This window comes from Peromyscus californicus, unplaced genomic scaffold (assembly GCF_007827085.1).
Source record: "Peromyscus californicus insignis strain IS unplaced genomic scaffold, ASM782708v3 Scaffold_19__1_contigs__length_69161282, whole genome shotgun sequence".
NCBI classification, from domain to species: Eukaryota; Metazoa; Chordata; class Mammalia; order Rodentia; family Cricetidae; genus Peromyscus; species Peromyscus californicus.
In genome coordinates, this window is record NW_026294491.1 from 2,548,057 (window position 1) to 2,566,982 (window position 18,926).

Sequence of the window (18,926 nt, forward strand, 5' to 3'; positions counted from 1 at the left end):
AGATTCTCTCCATGTAGTCCTGGCTGTCCTGGAATAAGCTATATAGACCAGGCTCAGAGATTCTCCTGCCTCTGCCTCCCGAGTGCTGCGATCAAAGATGTCACCAAACCAGGCCTGTAAAGTTTAATATCCTGTCTTTCTCATCTCTGGAAATGTGGGTTTGGGTAATGAGGGCTTCATCTCAGACTACAAGCTTAAGATGGGTAGACCAGACATGCTGTCTATCAACTTCACGTTCACCTCCTGTGTGCCAACACTGAGCTGAAGCACGTGGGATGAGGACAGTAAGACACATTTTTTTAAAAATATTTATTTATTTATTATGTATACAGCATGTATCCCTGCAGGCCAGAAGAGGGCACCAGATCTCTTTACAGATGGTTGTGAGCCACCATGTGGTTGCTGGGAATTGAACTCAGGACCTCTGGAAGAGTAGCCAGTGCTCTTAACCTCTGAGCCATCTCTCCAGCCCCTGTAAGACACATTTGCAGAGGATGCCCACCAAGGATCAGGTGACCAAAGGACAGTGCGACATTAGAGTCTCACAGTGGCAGGGTAGATGCCTCAGCATGGGTCTGGTCCTTCTCACTGTGTCTGTGGCTGCTGTCGGCCCTGGTGTCTTCTCGGATGTCTCCCAGCCCCTCACCCTCATCCCTGAATCCTACTTCTGAAATGTTCCTCTAGTCAAATGACTCCTTGTCTAAAACACCACTGAATTGATTTCTTTCATGCTTGTGGTAGGGAATGTTTTCCATCGTGTTCTACATCAATGGGGCTCCCTTTCCACCCACGCTTCCCTAACATACGTGGTGCTCTGGGGCTACCCTCTGCTGATAGGCACTGCCTAGACCAGCCAGCATGGCTAAGTAGTAATGCAGCAGAAGCAGTCATGATGGTCTCAGTGCTTCACCACAGCAGCTGTATTCTGCTGATACCCTCTGTTGAGTCAGTGGTGAATATGACACTGGTCATTACAGTGAGTCGAGAGATCCAGGTCCAAAATGGCTTCATTCAAAGAGGATGCTAGGATATGGCTCAGGAAGAGCGGTTGGTGGGAGGAGAGAACCAATCTCCTGGAAGTTGACCTCCCTTCTCCTGCCATGGTGCACATACCCCCGCAACACACACACACACACACACACACACACACACACACACACACACACACACACACACACGATAACAGTGTTTTAGCTGGATAGATGGATCAGCAGTTAAATGTTAAGGGCACTGGCCAGGCGGTGGTGGCACACACCTTTAATCCCAGCACTCTAGAGGCAGAGCCAGGTGGATCTCTGTGAGTTTGAGGCTAGCCTGGTCTACAGAGCAAGATCCAGGAGCAAGATCCAGGATAGGCTCCAAAGCTACACAGAGAAACCCTGTCTCAAAAAACCAAAAAAAAAAAAAAAAAAAAAAAAAAATCATTACACAAGATTACTAGGGCTATGGAGAAGGCTTGTTGGGTAAAGGCACTTGACATTCAGCCTGAGTTCAAACCCTGGGATCCATATGGGGGAAGGAGAGAACAAATTTCCACAAGTCCTGTGACCTCCACATGCACATCATGGTATGTGCTCCCAATAAATAAATAAATAAATAAATAAATACATACATACATAAATAAATACATAAATAAATACATAAATAAATAAATAAATACAAGGGCTGGAGAGATGGCTCAGCGGTTAAGAGCACTGGCTGTTCTTCCAAAGGTTCTGAGTTCAATTCCCAGCATCCACATAGTGGCTCACAACCATCTGTAATGAGATCTGCTGCCCTCTTCTGGCCTGCAGGCATACATGCAGTTAGAATACTGTATACATAATAAATAAATCTTTAATAAATAAATAAATACAAAAAATAAGTAAATGTAACAAAAAGAAGATGGTATTGAAGTCAGGCCCGATGCCCACTCAATGAGAGGGAAATCATGCCTAGTAGTGGTGGCCTGGCCAACTATCCACAGCTCGTGAAGTCATGATCACCTTACATAGGAGAACCTATGATCACCTTACAAAGCCAGCACAGCCCCTAACTTCATCTAAATATCGTCCTTGTGCCCACAGATAACTGTAGTCCTCACCCCTCATCAAGGAAAGTTCTCTTTGCAACAGACAGAGGCCATTACAGAGGCCACAACCAATCAAAATGCAGATTTATGGCGCCCGCTCCCAATGGATGCATGTATACTGCAAGCTGCACTAGGCTCAGGGAACACTGAGAAGAAGGCATGAGGAGTGTAGACCAGAGGGCCAGTGAACCTGCTACGAGGTTGTGTTTTCTAGGAATGTCAGATGCTACACCCATTGACGTCTCGCCAACATGACCGCCTAAACATGAGCTGAACAAGGATGACAGACCAAAGCGGCTGGGAGGAAGCCCATGAGCCTCAACCCTACACAGAAAGCCACAGGAGAAATAGTCTTTCCCGGGGAAGAGCGCATCAATCGGTCATCCAATACCAAATGGTCACACTGAAAACAGGTATGCAGGTAACAGTGTAAAGACTGAGCAGGTTGTACTTAAGCGTTTAGGTGTGTATGTGGTATATACATGTATGTGTATACACAGCACACACGCATATATCTGTTGTATGTGTGTAATAACCACTAATGGGAAAAGAGACCGTGAGTTTGAAAGCGAGCAAGGAAGATGGAGGAGCACAGAACAGGGTTTGGAGGGAGAAGAGATGTAATTATAACCCACAAATAAAAGAAATAACTTTTTTTTTAAGATTTGTTTATTTATTTATGTATTATGTACACAGTGTTCTGTCTGCATGTACCCCTGCTCTCCAGAAGAGGGCACCAGATCTCATTACAGATGGTTGTGAGCCACCATGTGGATGCTGGAAATTGAACTCAGGACCTCTGGAAGAGCAGCCAGTGCTCTTAACCTCTGAGCCATCTCTCCAGCCCCAGAAATAACTTTTTATTATTAAAAGTTTTAATTTGTTTTACATACCAACCACAGTGTCCCCTCCCTCCTCTCCTCCTGTTCCCTCCCCCCACTTCCTTCTTACCCCCTCTTCCCCCCTCATCCACTCCTCAGAAAGGCGCAGGCCTCCCATGGGAGTCAACAAAGCATGGCATACCAAGTTGAGGCAGGACCAAGCTCCTCCCCCACAGGGAAAAGGTTCCGAAGAGCCAGCTCATGTGCCCTGGGACAGATCCTGGTCCCACTGCAGGGGCCCCACAAACAAACCAAGCTACACAACTGTCACCCACACGCAGAGGCCTAGGTTGGTCCCATGCAGGCTCCTAGTGGTTAGTCTGGAGTCCATGAGCTCCAATGAGCTCGGGTCAGTCGTCTCTGTGGGTTTCCCCGTCATGATCTTGACACCCTCTGGCTTATATAATCTCTCCTCCCTCTCTTCAACTGGACTCCTGGAGCTCATCCCAGTGCTTGGCTGTGGATCTCTGCATCTGCTTCCATTAGTTACTGGATAAAGGCTCTCTGATGACAATTAGGGTATTCACCAATCTGATTGCAGGAGAAGGCCAGTTCAGACACCCTCCCCACTATTACTAGGAGTCTTAGCTGGCATCATCCTTGTGGATTCCTGGGAGTTTTCCTGGCACCAGGTTTCTCCCTAATCTCATAATGGCCCCCTCTATCAAGATATGTCTTTCATTGCTCTCCCTCTCCATCTCTCCCCCAACTCGACCATCCCGATCTCATGTTCCCATCCCCCATCCCCTTCCTCCTAGGCAACCCCCTCACCCCCAGTTTACCCAGGAGATCTCATCTAAAGAAGTAACTTTTAAAAAATTTTACACGCACATACACACTAGGCCTGATGGACCGTGTGTGCAATTCCAGCACTTGGGGGCCTCAGGCAGGAGGAGGAGGCATTGAAGGCTTTCTTCGGCTTATATCCTGCTGCCCGATGTCTTGAGCCCCAGTCTCAAACAACCAATATGTGAACAAACACATTAGTAGTTGTGGCTCAGTGGTGGAGGGCTGGGTAACACAGGAAGCCCTGTTCATCTCCTGACTGAGTAATAAAGAAGGAAGGGGGAGGAGGAGAGGCCTCTGGGAACATTACACTGGCAATCCAGCACATTTTTGTTTGTTTGTTTGAGACAGGGTCTCACTATGTAGTGCTGACTGGCCTGGTAAATGTAGGTTAGATTGGCTTGGAATTTATGCAGTCCTCCTGCCTCTGTCTCCTGAGTGCGGGAATCACCGTGTAAGTTGTCTCATTCAGCTGATGGAGGACTCCTGCTTAGAAGTAACAATAGACGATGTGTTGGACCACAGCTCCCTGCTGTCATCTAAAGCCACTTGGCTGGGACGAACTTGAGCAAGGCTCAGACATTTGATTCTGTCATGTGCCTGGAAGGCAGGTACTGGGAGAACTGATAAGCAGCCTGCTTGACTCCCACGCTGGGTGCCCTGATAACCAGTTCATACATCCCCGTTAGACCCCACACCAACCTCTGCCGGGCCTCCGGTGGTTCACTATCACCTGAACTCCTCAGTCCTACTGTCCCTATGTAGACCCGGCTGGATTTGAACTCACAGAGCTCTGTCTTCCCTGTGACGAAAAGCATGTGTCCCCTTGCCCTTCCCTGGTTCTTTTTGTTCTGTTTTGGTTTGGTTTTTTGAGGCCGGGATTCTTTGTAGCTTTGGAGCCTGTCCTGGAACTCACTTTGTAGACCAGGCTGGCCTTGAACTCACAGCGATCCCCCTGTCTCTGTCTGTGCTGGGACTAAAGGCGTGCGCCACCAGGCCCATCCAACAAAAAATAAATCTCAAAGCCAAAACAATACACTAGCTGGGCATGGTGGCTGATGCCTTTAATTCTAGTTTTCAGGAGACAGAGCTCTGTGAGTTAGAGACCAGCCTGGTCTCTACAGCAAGTTCTAGACCATCCAGGACTACAAAGAGAGACCTCATTTCAAAAACAAAAACAAACCAACAAGATGTTTACATAGGATTGAGGATGCGGTTGGTAGAGCACTGGCCTAGGAAGTCCTGGGTCCCACCCCGGGTCATGTACATCAGGCATGGTGGTACCTGCCTGTAATCCCAGCACTCAGGGCTACGTAGAGAATTTGGGTCCAACATGGGTTATGGGAGACCTTGTCTCATACAAACACCAGAGCCAAAAAGACAGGAGACTCCTGTAACTCCCCCTCCTCAGCCCATTTCCAGCCCCAGTTCTCCTCGAGGTGACTCTTCTATTCAGTTCCCAGAAAAGTTCTGCCCATTTACAGAGCATGTGTGAGGCTGGGGTAGAGCTCAGAGATAAGTACTTGCCTAGCGTGTACAAAGCCCTACGCCAGATCCCCAGTACCACAAAACTACCATCACCAGTGACAACCAAAACCAACAGCAAACTAAAGGAAAAGTTACCATCTCCCAGGCTGGTTTTTTTCCTTTTCTGAATGTCAGTGTCCCATACATACCGTCTAGGTCATCTAGTGTCTATATTTTATCTGTCTTGAGTTATTCTGCTCTACACAGATGCACCTCAGGATTTGAGAAGCCGTGTGGTATTCCACTGTCCACATGCATCAGGTGTTGGTCGTGTGCGAGTGAACCCAAACTCAGCACATCACCCTTTCAGATACTATGGGAGGCTTCTCCTTTTTTGGACTGGAGTACCAAGTAGCTTAAGCTGGTCTCAAACGTGCAATTCTCTTTCTTCAGCCTCCTGAATGCTGGGATTATAGGCGTGCACCCCCAGAGCCCCTGATTCTCTCCCTTCGGTTGCTCATTTTGTTCTCAGTGTGTTTTCCCGACGGCCTCATCCCCGTGAGTGACACTGATGAAACAGATGACTGAGGTGCCGAGCCAAGCCTGACCGCCCTGGCCATCTTAAGCCCCAAACTGAATTCCTTCCGCCACACTGATCTGGGGCTGGGAGTGGGGTAAACTCTGCTGGAGTAGAGCGTCTCATTTGTGCCCGAAGGAAAAAAAGCATAAATATCTGTCCCCTCCATCTGGAGACTCTACCTTATCAGGCCTGGTGGGGTGAAGCGGTGGAGCTGGCAAGGACAGGAGCTCCAGAGCAGTTTCTGGAGACAGGGGAGGAGATGGAGCATTGCATTCCACATTTGGGCAGGTATGTCATTGAAAAGGTAGAGCAGCTGCTGGGTCCCCTCTCACAGAGGCTAAATCCAGAGCAGAGCTTGTGGGTAAGGCAGTTGTAACACTTGTCCTTTCCCAGCCGGTACCTGGCCACCAACCACCTTGTTACTATGTCATACCCAGTAGCCTTCCCCACATGTAGGAAGAGCCCCACCAGCCCTCAGGAGTGTGGAGATCCCTCGGGAATTGTCGGCTGCAAGGAGGAAGAGTATAGATGTTCAGATGGGCACATTCCAGGGGTTCAGTTGTTGTCCTAAAGGGATGTGACTCCTCACAGTAGGTCCAGGACAGACCTACTTCTTGGGAGGCCCAAGAACCCACTTCTCAGCCTTTTGTTTACTCCTTGGGAAGCTGGTACAATGGACAATGTCAGAGGGCTCAGTGTGGAACCTCTCGTCTAGACTTACAGGGCAGCCTCTGGGGACGGTGGCGTGGAGGAACCAGAAGCCAGACATAGTCCTTCTTTTCTGAGGCTCCAAGATCAGTGTGTGCAAAGCTTCCTCAAGGTGGCAGTAACCCCAGCACTTGGAAGGTGGAGGCAGGAGGATCAGGAGTTCAGGGCCAGCCTCTGCTACGCAGCAAGTTTGAGGCCAGCACTGACTGTGTGAAAGGGCCAGCCTCTGCTACGCAGCAAGTTTGAGGCCAGTACTGACTGTGTGAAACCCAGTCTCAAGAACATGGGGGCTGGAGAGATAGAAGACACGTGTGAGGACCCCCGTGTGGATGCCTTAGAATCCGCATTAAAAGTCTGGATGCTGCATTGCCCTCTTGTGATTCCAGTGCTGCTGGGAACAGAGACAGGCAGGTCCTTGAAGCCCAGGGTGAAGCTGGTGAGTTAGTCTGGTTTATTTGGCAAAGTTCTGGGCCGGTGAGAGGCCCCGTCTCAAGCAAAAGGTGGAAGGTTCCTGAGGAGTTACACCTACGATTGTCCTCTGATCTCCAGAGGTACAAACACATGTGCACGTGACACACACACAAACACACACACATAAACACACACACACACATATGGTGGTATTTTATTTGTACTGAAATGTGATTTTAATTGTATGTTAATAAATAAAGTTGCCTGGGGGTCAGAGCTATTAGAGCCATAGCAAAAGCTGGGCGTTGGTGGTGTACACCTTTAATCCCAGCACTTGGTAGGCAGAGCTAGGTAGATGTCTGTGTGGTCAAGGATACAGCCAGCATTGGAGACACACGCCTTTAATCTAGCTCTCTTTCGGAGAGGTCTCTTGGCTTAAGAGGCTAGCTGCAGCAGGCGGGTAAGGCTCTTAGCTCTGATCTCTTGGCTTTCTTCTTTGCATTGGTTCTGTGTTTCTTATTTAATAAGATGGTTGGTTACATCTACATACACAGCAGAAGAAATAGAAACCAATGGTATTTTTGTTGCTGATCTGACAGATTTTCTTGGGATGGAGATGGGAAGGTGCTGGCCTTGACCTTGTTATAGTTACAAGAACAGTAACTAAGCATATGAGGGACAAGGAGGGTAATACATCGCCTTAAATTCTCCATGGCTGGGCAGGATGTAGTGGCCCAGGCCTTTAATCCCAGCACTCGGGAGGCAGAGGCAGGTGGATCTCTGTGAGTTCAACGCCAGCCTGGTCTACAGAGCAAGATCCAGGACAGCCACAGCTACATAGTAAGACTCTGTCTCAAAACAAACTAACTAACAAACTGGCTGGGTGTCCTATGTGGTAGCCAGTATTTGTAACCTCCACCCTTGGGAGACAGAGGCAGGAGGATCAGGAGTTCAAGGACAGTTTCAGCTATTTAGCAAATTCTAAGTCAGTCTAGATTACGTGAGGCCCTGTCTCAGAGGGGAAAAATAGATTAAAATACATTGTATGAAAAAAGCTTTTTTTTTCAATTAAAAAGTATATCTCAAACTCAAAAATACTGTTATTCTTTTTAATACCCAACCCCTAATTTTTTTTTTCTTTTTGCAAGTTGGGAATTTTATCTGTTGGATGTTCAAAAAAAAAAAATGTTCTAAGCATTCTTCCCGTCTTTGCAAGTAACTGTTGACTTCCTTTTTATCCTGTTTTCAGGGAAAGACCCAGGACAGAATGTGAATCTTCTCATATGCCAAGAAGTTCTAAAAAGATTAGTTTCGATTCCTCAGAAGCTGTGCTCCCCACTGGGCCCAGGGGATCAGATCCATGTGGCCAACTCCAAAAGGAAACGAAACACTGTAAATATAATGTTTGACAGAGTTTGTGGGTTTGTGTGCTTAACATTATCCACACAAGACCAGGTGTGCTTGTGTGTGTGTGTTGACTCTGATGTCCTGGAATCTTCATTTGGGGGCACCCCAAAGCTGAACCCCTAATCCCTGGCATGTCTTCTCTTTTCCTCCCCCTAGGACCCTGCCGCCTCCGCCACTCCCCGCCTTTTGACTTTGGATTCCCTGGCAGCCTGCTCAGCCCGCGGTGGTTTCGGGGAAGTCAGATGACCTTTTCTCTCCCCTGGCTCTCGGTGCTCCGGTCCTGACACCATGGCCCCTCTGCTGGCTCTGCTCTGCCTGCTGCCGCTGTGCCCAGGTAGGAGGCAGGAACAAGGCTATCGGGTCCTATGGGCGTGGCAGGTGCTGCTGGGTCGAGTCCACACCTGAAAGAGCCAGCCCCTCCTCGGCGCCCCTCTCTCATCTGGCCGGTTTTTCCTTTCCCACACCCACAGGCCTGGCAGCGCTCTCCTGTCCTCAGAATGTCAATATCTCTGGTGGTACTTTCACCCTCAGCCATGGCTGGGCCCCTGGGAGCGTCCTCACCTACGCCTGCCCCCTGGGCAGCTACCCAACCCCGGCCTGGAGACGATGCCAGAGCAACGGGCAGTGGCAGACCCCGAGATCCGGCCCGCTGTCCACCCTGCGGCGATCCCCTCGGTGGGTTAAAGCAGTCTGCAAAGGTGAGTCCCTCTGGGCTTTGGGAAGTGCCCACCAGTGTCAGACTTATCAGCAGGGGGTCCCAGGGACTAGTTAGAGAGAGGCTTTCAAAATACCGGAAAAAGCCGGTTGTGGTGACTTCAATTCCAGCCCTTGGGAGGCGGAGGGAGGGAGGGAGGGAGGGAGGCAGAGGCAGGTGGGTCTCCGTAAGTTTGAGGATAACCTAGTCTACATAGTGCGTTCTAGGCCAGCCAGGGTTGTAAAATGAGACCCTAGCTCCAAAAAACAAACAACCCTCCCCAACAAAGGCCCCCAGAAAACCACAAAAAACAAACCAAACAAACAAATCCAGAAAAAGTCCACTGTCCTTAGCAAGGACATTTTTTATTTTATTTTATTTTATTTTTTTTAGGTAAAATTAACTGTAGGATTATTGTCCATTCTAAATGGATGCTGAATGTCTTGGAGCATCCTGGACACAAATGTCCTTGATGAGAGACTGGGGTGACCACAGCCCTTGGGGGGGGGGGGCAGCTACATATCAGTCAGATGGGCTTGATCTGCTCTAAGTTGGAAATATTCAACCAACTGCCTAAGGCAGCAATCTTACGTTTCAATCTCCTTTTTGGGTTTTCTTTGGTGCTACAATTGGACGTCAGGGTCTTACTCATACTCGGCCAGCGCTCTTCTATTGAGCTAATTTCCCCAGCCCTTTTTTGACTAATTACTTTTGTGTGAGTCTGCCAACCCTATCATCTTTGGTTTCAAAGGTGAGTTTTGAACTCCTTGAGGATGGACTTAAACTCCTGCTTCCCAATCCCACCTCTCAAGTGCTGGCCTCACAGGCATGAGCCACCATGTTTGGTTTTGAGACAGAGTCTCTCTGTAGCCCAGGCTGGACCCAAACTTACAGTAATTAATCTCCCAGCCTCTGCCTCTCCAGTCTGGGTTTACAGGTGTGTACTACCACCACACCCAACTGTTCCGATTTTTTTTTTGTTGTTGTTCTTGGTTTACCAAGACAGGGTTTCTCTGTGTAGCTGGCCTCGAACTCACAGATCTTCCTGCCTCTGCCTCTGAGTGCTGAGATTAAAGGATGAGCCACCACCGCCTGACCTGATTTTTTTTTTTTTGAGATTTATTTATTTATTATGTATACAGCATGTATGACTGCAGGCCAGAAGAGGGCACCAGATCTCATTACAGATGGTTGTGAGCCACCATGTGGTTGCTGGGAATTGAACTCAGGACCTCTGGGAGTCAGTGCTCTTAACCTCTGAGCCATCTCTCCAGCGCCCCCTGATTTTGTTTTTGATACAGGGTTTCATTATAATCCAGGCTGGCCTCAAATTCACCAAATAACCTAGCGGGCCTTGAGCTTCCGTGACCCTCCTGCTTCAGCTGCCCACGTGCTGGGATTACAGGCTGCACCACACCAGGCTCTTACCATGTCTTTGCAACCAGTTGACAGTCTCAGGTTCTAACAGGAGGCCCCGCCCCACGCCTAGGCTGGGTGTCAGCCATCCTTTGACCTTGCCTGACTTCTCTCCCTCCAGCTGTTCGCTGTCCGGCTCCGACTTCCTTTGAGAACGGCATATACACCCCTCGGCTGGGGTCTCACCCCGTGGGTGGCAACCTGAGTTTCCAGTGTGAGCATGGCTTCACATTGCGGGGCTCGCCTGTGCGGTACTGCCGCCCCAACGGCATGTGGGATGGGGAGACCGCTGTGTGTGACAGTGGGGGTAAGTGCTCTTACTGTTGGGCTACTTGGGGGTGGGGACGGGCGGTTGCAACCCCAGAAGCTTTTGTGGAGACAGGAGCATGGTGTTGGTGGTGGCACAGTAATGTTCCTGGATTGGGGTGGGTTGAGGTCTGTGGGCCACACTTCACTGACCCGCACGGAGCCCCGCCCAGGCAATTGCTGATAGGTTTCACATCTGACTCAGCGGCTCTACATACCCTTCAACTTCTCTTCTCTTTTCTCCCTTTCCTCCCTCCTCCCTTCTTCTCTCTCTCTCCTCTCTTTCTTCCCTTCCTTTCTTTGATTCGGGGACTCACTCTAGCCCAGGTTGAACTGGGGCTCAGGACGTAGCCCAGGATGGCCTTGTACTCACTGCAATCTCCGTCTCCAAAGTGCTCAGATTACAGGCATGAGCTCCCAAACCAGCTCAGACAACACTTTGTCCTTAACCCCATGGAGTGTCACAGACCAGACCTGTGAGAGATGGGGCGCTGCCTGTTGGGCTCAGTGCCCAGCTTCTGGAGCTGGGTGTGTGGCTCCAGTTGCTCTAACTTAGCTAGCCTCTGGACAGGTTACGTACCCTTCCCGTGCCTCAGTTTTCACATTTGTAAAATGGGAGTAGTGGACCTGTCAAGATGGCTCAGCAGTTGGAGTTCCATTCCCAGTGCATCAGGCTCACACCTGCCCATAACCCCAGCTCCCGGGGATCCAATGCTCTTGTGTGGCCTCCACACAGACATACACATAAATAACAATAATTAAAAAAAAAAAACCTCGGTGAGTTTGGGGCCAGCCTGGTCTACAGAGAGAGTTTCAGGACAGCCAGGGCTACACAGAGAAACCCTGTCTTGAAAAACCAAAACAAGATAAAAAGTAAGAAAGAGGAATAGCAGAGTGCCGGATGGGTTAACGGCTGGAATTACTAAGCAGCATCCAAGGGAACAGAGGGACCAGAGGGGCGGCAGTGGGAAGAGCTCACCTGCTGCCTGTAGCTGTTGGTCCCCTGAGACCCTGGCCCTGGCTTAGCCACGTGGGTCTTTCCAGAGTCATGGCTTCCCTGAATAGCTGCTGGAACCTGGCATCCCTGAGTACTTCACAGCCCTGTGAGTGGTGTTGGGGGAGAAGGGGGCCTCTCGGGATCCCCTGGAGCACTTTGTTTTTCAAACATAGGGTCTCAAGTAGCCCAGACTGGCTTCAAATGCAGACTGCCTATGAACTCCTGATCCTCTTGCCTTAACCACCACAGTGCATACCACCACACCCAGCTTCGCCATCACACAGGAGGCAGTGTCCGCTAGGCAGCAGGACCACTTCCTCACCCAGCTACCCAGACAGTGATTGATACCTTACTCATGCTGGAGTCTTTCCCAAATAGCCATTTATTCAAACGTAAATGCAATTTATTTTAAATTTGACACATAATCTCCCTGTATTAAAATATGCAATTCGTGTGTGAGACTGGGGGTGGGATCCAGGATTTCTGGAATACCAGGCAAAGCACTCTACCACTGAGCTATACTCCAAACTCCATAGTAGGAAAATTAAAAATATGTATTTATAGCTGGGCGATGGTGGCGCACACCTTTAATCCCAGCACTCGGGAGGCAGAGACAGGCGGATCTCTGTGAGTTTGAGGCCAGCCTGGGCTACAGAGTGAGTTCCAGGAAAGATGCCAAAGCTACATAGAGAAACCCTGTCTCGAAAAACAAAATAAAACAAAAAATGTATTTGTTCAGCTGCACACACCTTTAATGCCAGCACTTAGGAGACAGAGGCAGGGGAATCTCAGAGTTTGAGGCCAGTTTGGTCTACAGAGTGAATTCTAAGCCAGTTAGGGCTTCACAATGAGACCTTGTTACAAAAAAATCATTTGTGTGTGTGTGTGTGTGTGTGTGTGTGTGTGTGTGTGTATGTGTGTGTGTGTGTGTGTGTATGTGTGTGTGTGTGTGTGTATGTATGTGTGTGTGTGTGTGTGTGTGTGTGTGTGTGTGTGTGTGTGTGTAGGACAACTTTCAGGAGTTGGTTCTCTCCTACTATTTGGGTTCTAGCAGGGATGAAACTTACATGCTGAGGCATGTCATCAAGCACCATTATCTTTATCTGACAAACCATCTCATTGGCGCAAAGTATTTTTTTTAGACAGGGTTTCTCTGTGTAACTGCCCTAGCTCTCCTGGAACTCGCTTTGGAGACCAGGCTGCCCTCGAACTCACAGAGATCCGCCTGGCTCTGCCTCCGGAGTGCTGGGATTAAAGGCGTGCGCCACCACCACCGCCCGGCTAAAGTATGGATTTTTATACATGAACCCACCTATGAAATGCCACCTATCTTGAGGATACACCCACACTGCAGGACTTTCTCTTGTCTCCTTCCATAAGTCAACCCCTTTCCGACTTCTAACTAAGTCTACCTGTTCTTTACTTTGCTTTATTTTACGTAATATCTCCTTATTTATCACATGTGTGTGGGGGAAGCATGATCATGCCGTGGCGTGGGTGTGGCAGTCAGAAGACAACTCGCAGGGCCAGGATCAAACTCAGCATGTTGCGTTTGGTAGGAAGTGGCTCTGCCCACTGAGCCACCTTGCCAGACTTGTCCTGTTCCTACACTTCATACAAATGGAATCATGTGGGGTGTGCTTTTTTTTATCTGGCTTCCTTTAAAATGTATTTTTTATTTATATGTATATGTGTGTGAATGTATGCCACATGTGCATTCTCATGGAGGCCAGAGACGTTGGATGCCTTACATCAACTGCCATTACACATGGTTGTGGGCCACCACATGGATGCCGAGAATTGAGCTCAGGTCCTCTGATAGAGCTTCCAGTGCTCTGAACCCCGGAGCCATGTCTCCAGCCCCATCTCATTTTCCTTTGTTCAGTACTTTGCTTTTGAGAATGATGAATGTTGTCATAAGAGTCCATGGTTCTCTTTTTAATTGTATGGCATTCTATTCTATAAATGCATCATAAAGTATTATTGTCTTGTTGAGCATCTGAGTGATGTCTGGTTTGGGGCTACAAAGAGTGAGATTTGGGGAACTGTCTCTGTGGACTTTGCCCTCTGGAGTGATAAGTTGACAGACTGCAGCTTTATCCAGGGTTTCCCCAGTGGACATTCCAGCTGTTTAAACAGAGTTCTGCCTGTTCCACACCCTCCCCTATAGCTGGAGTCACCTCTAGGTTGAGGGTCAACTATTCTCATGGTGTGCGGCAATCACCTCGTGCTTTATGAAATGCAAGTGATGCCTGGGTCAGGCCTGCAGTGCCCCAGCGGGTGGCTGAGGTCTTGAACTCCAAGTGCTGTGGGCTATTTAAGGTCTCCGGCCGTACTCTAGTCTAATGGTTCTGGCATCTAAAGGAACCGTTGGTGGCTTTGAGGGTCTAGAAGAGGAAGATGTGGCATGAAGGGCGAGGCATTGAGCCGGGCAGACATCTCCAGGCCCGTTTACCTGTCTTTGCTCACTTGCAGCTGGCCACTGCCCCAACCCGGGCATCTCAGTGGGCACAGTACGGACAGGCTCACGCTTTGACCTTGGGGACAAGGTCAGTTACCAATGCTCCTCCTCAAATCTGGTGCTGACTGGCTCCGCAGGGCGGGAGTGCCAGAGCAACGGGATGTGGAGTGGAACAGAGCCCATCTGCCGACGTGAGTATCCTCAGTGTTCTTCTGGGACTGCACACCCAGGTCCGGTCCTGCTGGCCCTCATGTGACTCTTCCCACAGAGCCATACTCTTATGACTTCCCTGAGGATGTGGCCTCTGCCCTAGGCACCTCCTTCACCAACCTGCTTGGAGCTACCAATCCCATCCAGAAGAGGACAGGTGAGCACTGGAGAAGGGGCCTGATGGAGCAGGCGGGAGGCAGGCTGCCTGGGTGCTGGGAGCAGGCGGGAGGCAGGCTGCCTGGGTGCTGGGAGCAGGCGGGAGGCAGGCTGCCTGGGTGCTGGGAGCAGGCGGGAGGCAGGCTGCCTGGGTGCTGGGAGCAGGCGGGAGGCAGGCTGCCTGGGTGCTGGGAGCAGGCGGGAGGCAGGCTGCCTGGGTGCTGGGAGCTGGGTGACCTTTGTTGTAGCACAGGGTGGGTGGGCATCTAAATGCCTTGTCTCTTGTTTTCTTCAGAAAACCTGGGCCGTAGAATCCAAATCCAGCGCTCAGGTCACCTGAACCTCTATCTGCTGCTCGATGCGTCTCAAAGTGTGTCAGAAAAAGACTTTGAGATCTTCAAGGAGAGCGCCTCCCTCATGGTGGACAGGGTGAGAATCCTCCCCAGGCCTGGTGGCTTTCCTTCCTTGCTCAGAATCCCACTCAACCCACCTCCTTCTGGAAATCTTCCCAAGCCACCAGAACCATGAGTTCAGTGCATATGATCATATCTTCATTCCGTACGTGTTTTGGAACACCTGCTGCATCTGAGGCACCGGACTGGGTGCCAGGAGACACCACACAGGGGCAAAGTGCAGCTCTGTCTTTTTCAGGGATTTGTCATCCATAGCTGTGGTCTCCAGAGAGAGTTATCAAGATAACCTACGGGGCACGCCAGAAGAACCTGGCACTCTTGTTGAAAAATCATAAATTTTTAAAGCCAATAATTTCAAAAATTTTAAGCCATATTCTTATTGTTAAGCCAGTAATTTCATACCTCAAGGCAGGAATGGTAGAGACAGGAGGATTTTAGGAGTTCACGGCCAGCCTCGGACTGCATGAGACTGACGAAGGACGTGGGAAGTGGTTCAGTGGGTAAAGGCACCTGCCGCACAAACCTCAGTACAGATCTCTGGAATCTGAATAGAAAAAAAAAAAAAAAATGTCAGATGCCACAGGCATGTTTGTGACCCAGGGGGATGGGGGACAGGGGCAGAATTGCTGTATGCTGTCAGGGCAGCTTCCCTGGAGTTCTCAGCACCGAGCAAACACAATCAGAGGCTGACTCTAACATGGTGTACACACGCGCACACACACACACACACACACACACACACACGCTTGCACACGCGCACGGGAATGGGGGGAAGCACCAACAAGAACACATTTTTTGAGACAGGTTCTCTTTACATAGCCCTGCTGTCCTGGAATACACTATGTAGACCAGGCTAGCCTCAAACTCACAGAGATCAGCCTGTCTCTCTCAAGGGCTGGGATCAAAGGCAAGTACCACCACACCCGGCCCAACACTTTTTTTTAAAGTTGTGTATTTAACTAACAATAATTCATATAAAAAGATAGTTTTTTCTTCCAAGTATATTAATTTTTTTCTGCTAAGAATTGAACCTAGACCTTTATGCGTACCAAGGACATGCTCTGCCACTGAGCTACACCCCCAGACCCTCAGTTAATTTTGTTTGTTTGTTTTAAGACTTTTCTTGTAGTCCACAATGACTTTGAACTTTTTTGTTGTTGTTTATTTTTCAAGACAGGGTTTCTCTGTGCTGCCCCGGCTGTCCTGGAACTCACTCTGTAGACCAGGGTGGCCTCGAACTCAGAGATCCACCTGCCTCTGCCTCTTGAGTGCTGGGATTAAAGGCACGCATCAGCACTGCCTGGCCGATCTTGAACTTTGATCCTCTTGCCTCGACATGGATTTGTCTTTATTTCTAGCTCCCAGCTCCATCTTATTTCATTTTTATTATTTTTAATTTTTATTTTTTTATTATTTATTTATTTATTATTTATTTATTTATTGTGTGTGTGTGTGTGTGTGTGTGTGTGTGTGTGTGTGTGTGTGTGTGTGCCACATGTGTGCATGTGCCCTGAGAGGATAGAGTACAGGCACTGGATACCTTAGATCTGGAATTACAGGCATTTGTTAAATTACAGGAATTGGTGAGCCGTCCACCTGTGTTCTGGGATTCGAACTCAGGTGGGACAACAAGAGCTCTTGGCTGCTAATCCATCTCTCCAGCTTGCCCCCAGCTACATTTTTTTTTTTTTTTTTTTTTTTGGTTTTTCGAGACAGGGTTTCTCTGTGTAGCTTTGCGCCTTTCCTGGATCTCACTCTGTAGACCAGGCTGGCCTCGAACTCACAGAGATCCGCCTGGCTCTGCCTCCCGAGTGCTGGGATTAAAGGCGTGCGCCACCACCGCCCGGCCCCAGCTGCATTTTAAAGAGGATTTGTGTGCGTGTTCTGAAGACTGTCTTAGGGCTTAAAATTAAGTAACTCCAGCACCCCCGGTACCTCTCGTCAGTGGCACGGTTCAGGCTGGAGTAGCAAGACTCCAGTTCTTTCCCTGTGAGGTGGGCGTTCTCATCATTGAGCTGATGTGTGGGTGAAATGAGGTGGGGTCTGTCAGGAGCACATGCGTGGCATGTGTCATTTCCTTGGCTTCTTCTTTTACGAAGGGTCTTGCCCATCAGGCTCAGCACAGGCTCTCTGTGTCTCTCGGACCTGCTCTTGTTCGGTTTTGCAATGGTTGCCCCCTTCTCTCCTGCCCTCTCCAGATCTTCAGTTTTGAGATCAAGGTCAGTGTTGCCATCATCACCTTCGCTTCCAAGCCCAAAACCATCATGTCGGTCGTGAGTGAGAAATCCCAGAATGTGGTGGAGGTGATCAGCAGTCTGGACAAAGCCTGCTACAAAGGTTTGACTCTCATCTGCTGGGTGAGGTGGAGAGTAGGGGATGGACCAAGCAGCTGCAGAGATTCCAGAGGGGAGGGGCCTGAAGATGTAGCTCAGTTGGTAGTGGATTTGCCTAGCACGCAGGAGGCCCTGGGTTCCAGCCCCAGCACCACATAATTCCCATTCCCCTGGTTGTCTTTGGCTACCTATGGAAATTGAGGCCAGCCTGGACTACATGAGACCCCTTTTCAGGGACAGAGGAATGGAGGGATGGAGGGAGGAAGGAAAGGAGAAGAAGGGGGGAAAGAGAGAGAGAGAGAGAGAGAAAGCACATTTGTTCATTCTTAGAGCACTTGGGTCCAGTTTCCACACCTCATAGCCTTCTGTGACACACTACAAGTCCGTATTCAAACGCACCATACAGGATTTCAGCTCCTTCTAGATCCGTGGGCATATGCTCTGCTCTTTGTGGCTCAACACTGTACCCTCCTTGTCATTACCCATCTGCACATTGTGTCAAACCTGCCTGGGTGCCACCAAACAGCTGAAACACCACAAACTCTTTGGAAGCTCCATCTTTAAATCTTGGGAACTTGTAGTCGTTTTAGATTGAGGATTACTTGATGAGTGTTTCCATTTTTTTTAATTAATTAATTTTTGAGACAAGGTCTTCATGTGTAGCCTTGGCTGACTTGGAACTTGTTCTGTAAACCAAGCTGGCCTCGAACTCACAAAGATCTTCCTGCTTCTGCCTCCTGATTGCTAGGATTACAGACCTGCACCATCCTGTTTCTGTAATGGACATTCTAAGGTGGAAAAACCAAAATGTTTTGAAAAGTCATTCAAAATACCTGAGTTTATCAGACACTCTGACAGCTTGCATTTCTGGTGGTCTTTCAAACAGAGCAATCTCCTCAATCCTGGGTGGCAGGTAGAGGGTTTTTATTGTTTGGTTTTTGTTTTCAAAAGGTTTTTCTTCTGGAACATTTCAGATCATGAAAACGCCTCTGGCACTAACACTTACGAGGCTCTGAACAGTGTCTACCTCATGATGAATAGCCTGATGGCGCGCTTGAGCATGGGAGGCTCTGCATGGCATGAAATCCGCCACGCCATTATCCTCCTGACAGACGGTGAGTGTCTCCCTGGCTGCTGGAGGAGGCAACAGTGGGCAGCCTCAGGATAGGTTCTGAAGTCTTGTGTTCTGGTCGTCTTTCTGTGCTTGGGGGGATCATGTCTTTTTGTTTGTTTGGTTTTCAGACAGGGTTCCTCTGTGCAGCCTTGGGTGGTCTGGAACTCACTATGTAGACCAGGCTGGCCTCGAACTCACAGAGATCCACCTGCCTCTGCCTTTCAAGTTCTGGGATAAAAGATGTGCGCCACCGTGTCTTACTTTCTTATTTACTTTTTTTTTTGAGACTGGGTCTTGATCTGTAACCCAGGCTGACCTTGAACTCATGGTCTTCCTACTTCAGCCTGCTGAGTGGCCTGAATTACAAGCATGTTTACCTAGCCCATAAACACACACACACACACACACACACACACACACACACACACACACACTCTATTCTTTCACAGTCATCACATGTATCTGTGGGCTATAGTGTGGCAGGTCAGCCCATGTACATAATGATCAGACCTGAG

The 18,926-nt window shown here is 49.2% G+C and overlaps 1 protein-coding gene across 3 annotated transcripts in view; it reads left to right on the top strand.

Annotated features, from left to right (window-relative positions):
* Positions 1 to 18,926, top strand: part of C2 (complement C2) — a 31,360-nt gene that overhangs the window by 6,266 nt on the left and 6,168 nt on the right. For 2 of the 3 annotated variants that reach the window (XM_052744237.1, XM_052744238.1), the window contains exons 2-11: positions 2,286 to 2,484; positions 8,154 to 8,296; positions 8,468 to 8,645; positions 8,782 to 9,009; positions 10,543 to 10,728; positions 14,200 to 14,376; positions 14,454 to 14,552; positions 14,847 to 14,980; positions 17,163 to 17,301; positions 18,272 to 18,412. In XM_052744237.1, coding sequence (XP_052600197.1) covers positions 8,600 to 8,645; positions 8,782 to 9,009; positions 10,543 to 10,728; positions 14,200 to 14,376; positions 14,454 to 14,552; positions 14,847 to 14,980; positions 17,163 to 17,301; positions 18,272 to 18,412 — 1,150 coding nt within the window. In that variant the 5' untranslated portion in view covers positions 2,286 to 2,484; positions 8,154 to 8,296; positions 8,468 to 8,599. Of the gene's footprint in view, positions 1 to 1,731; positions 2,485 to 8,153; positions 8,297 to 8,467; positions 8,646 to 8,781; positions 9,010 to 10,542; positions 10,729 to 14,199; positions 14,377 to 14,453; positions 14,553 to 14,846; positions 14,981 to 17,162; positions 17,302 to 18,271; positions 18,413 to 18,926 lie in introns of those variants that run through there. The other variant, XM_052744236.1, reaches the window with a different exon arrangement.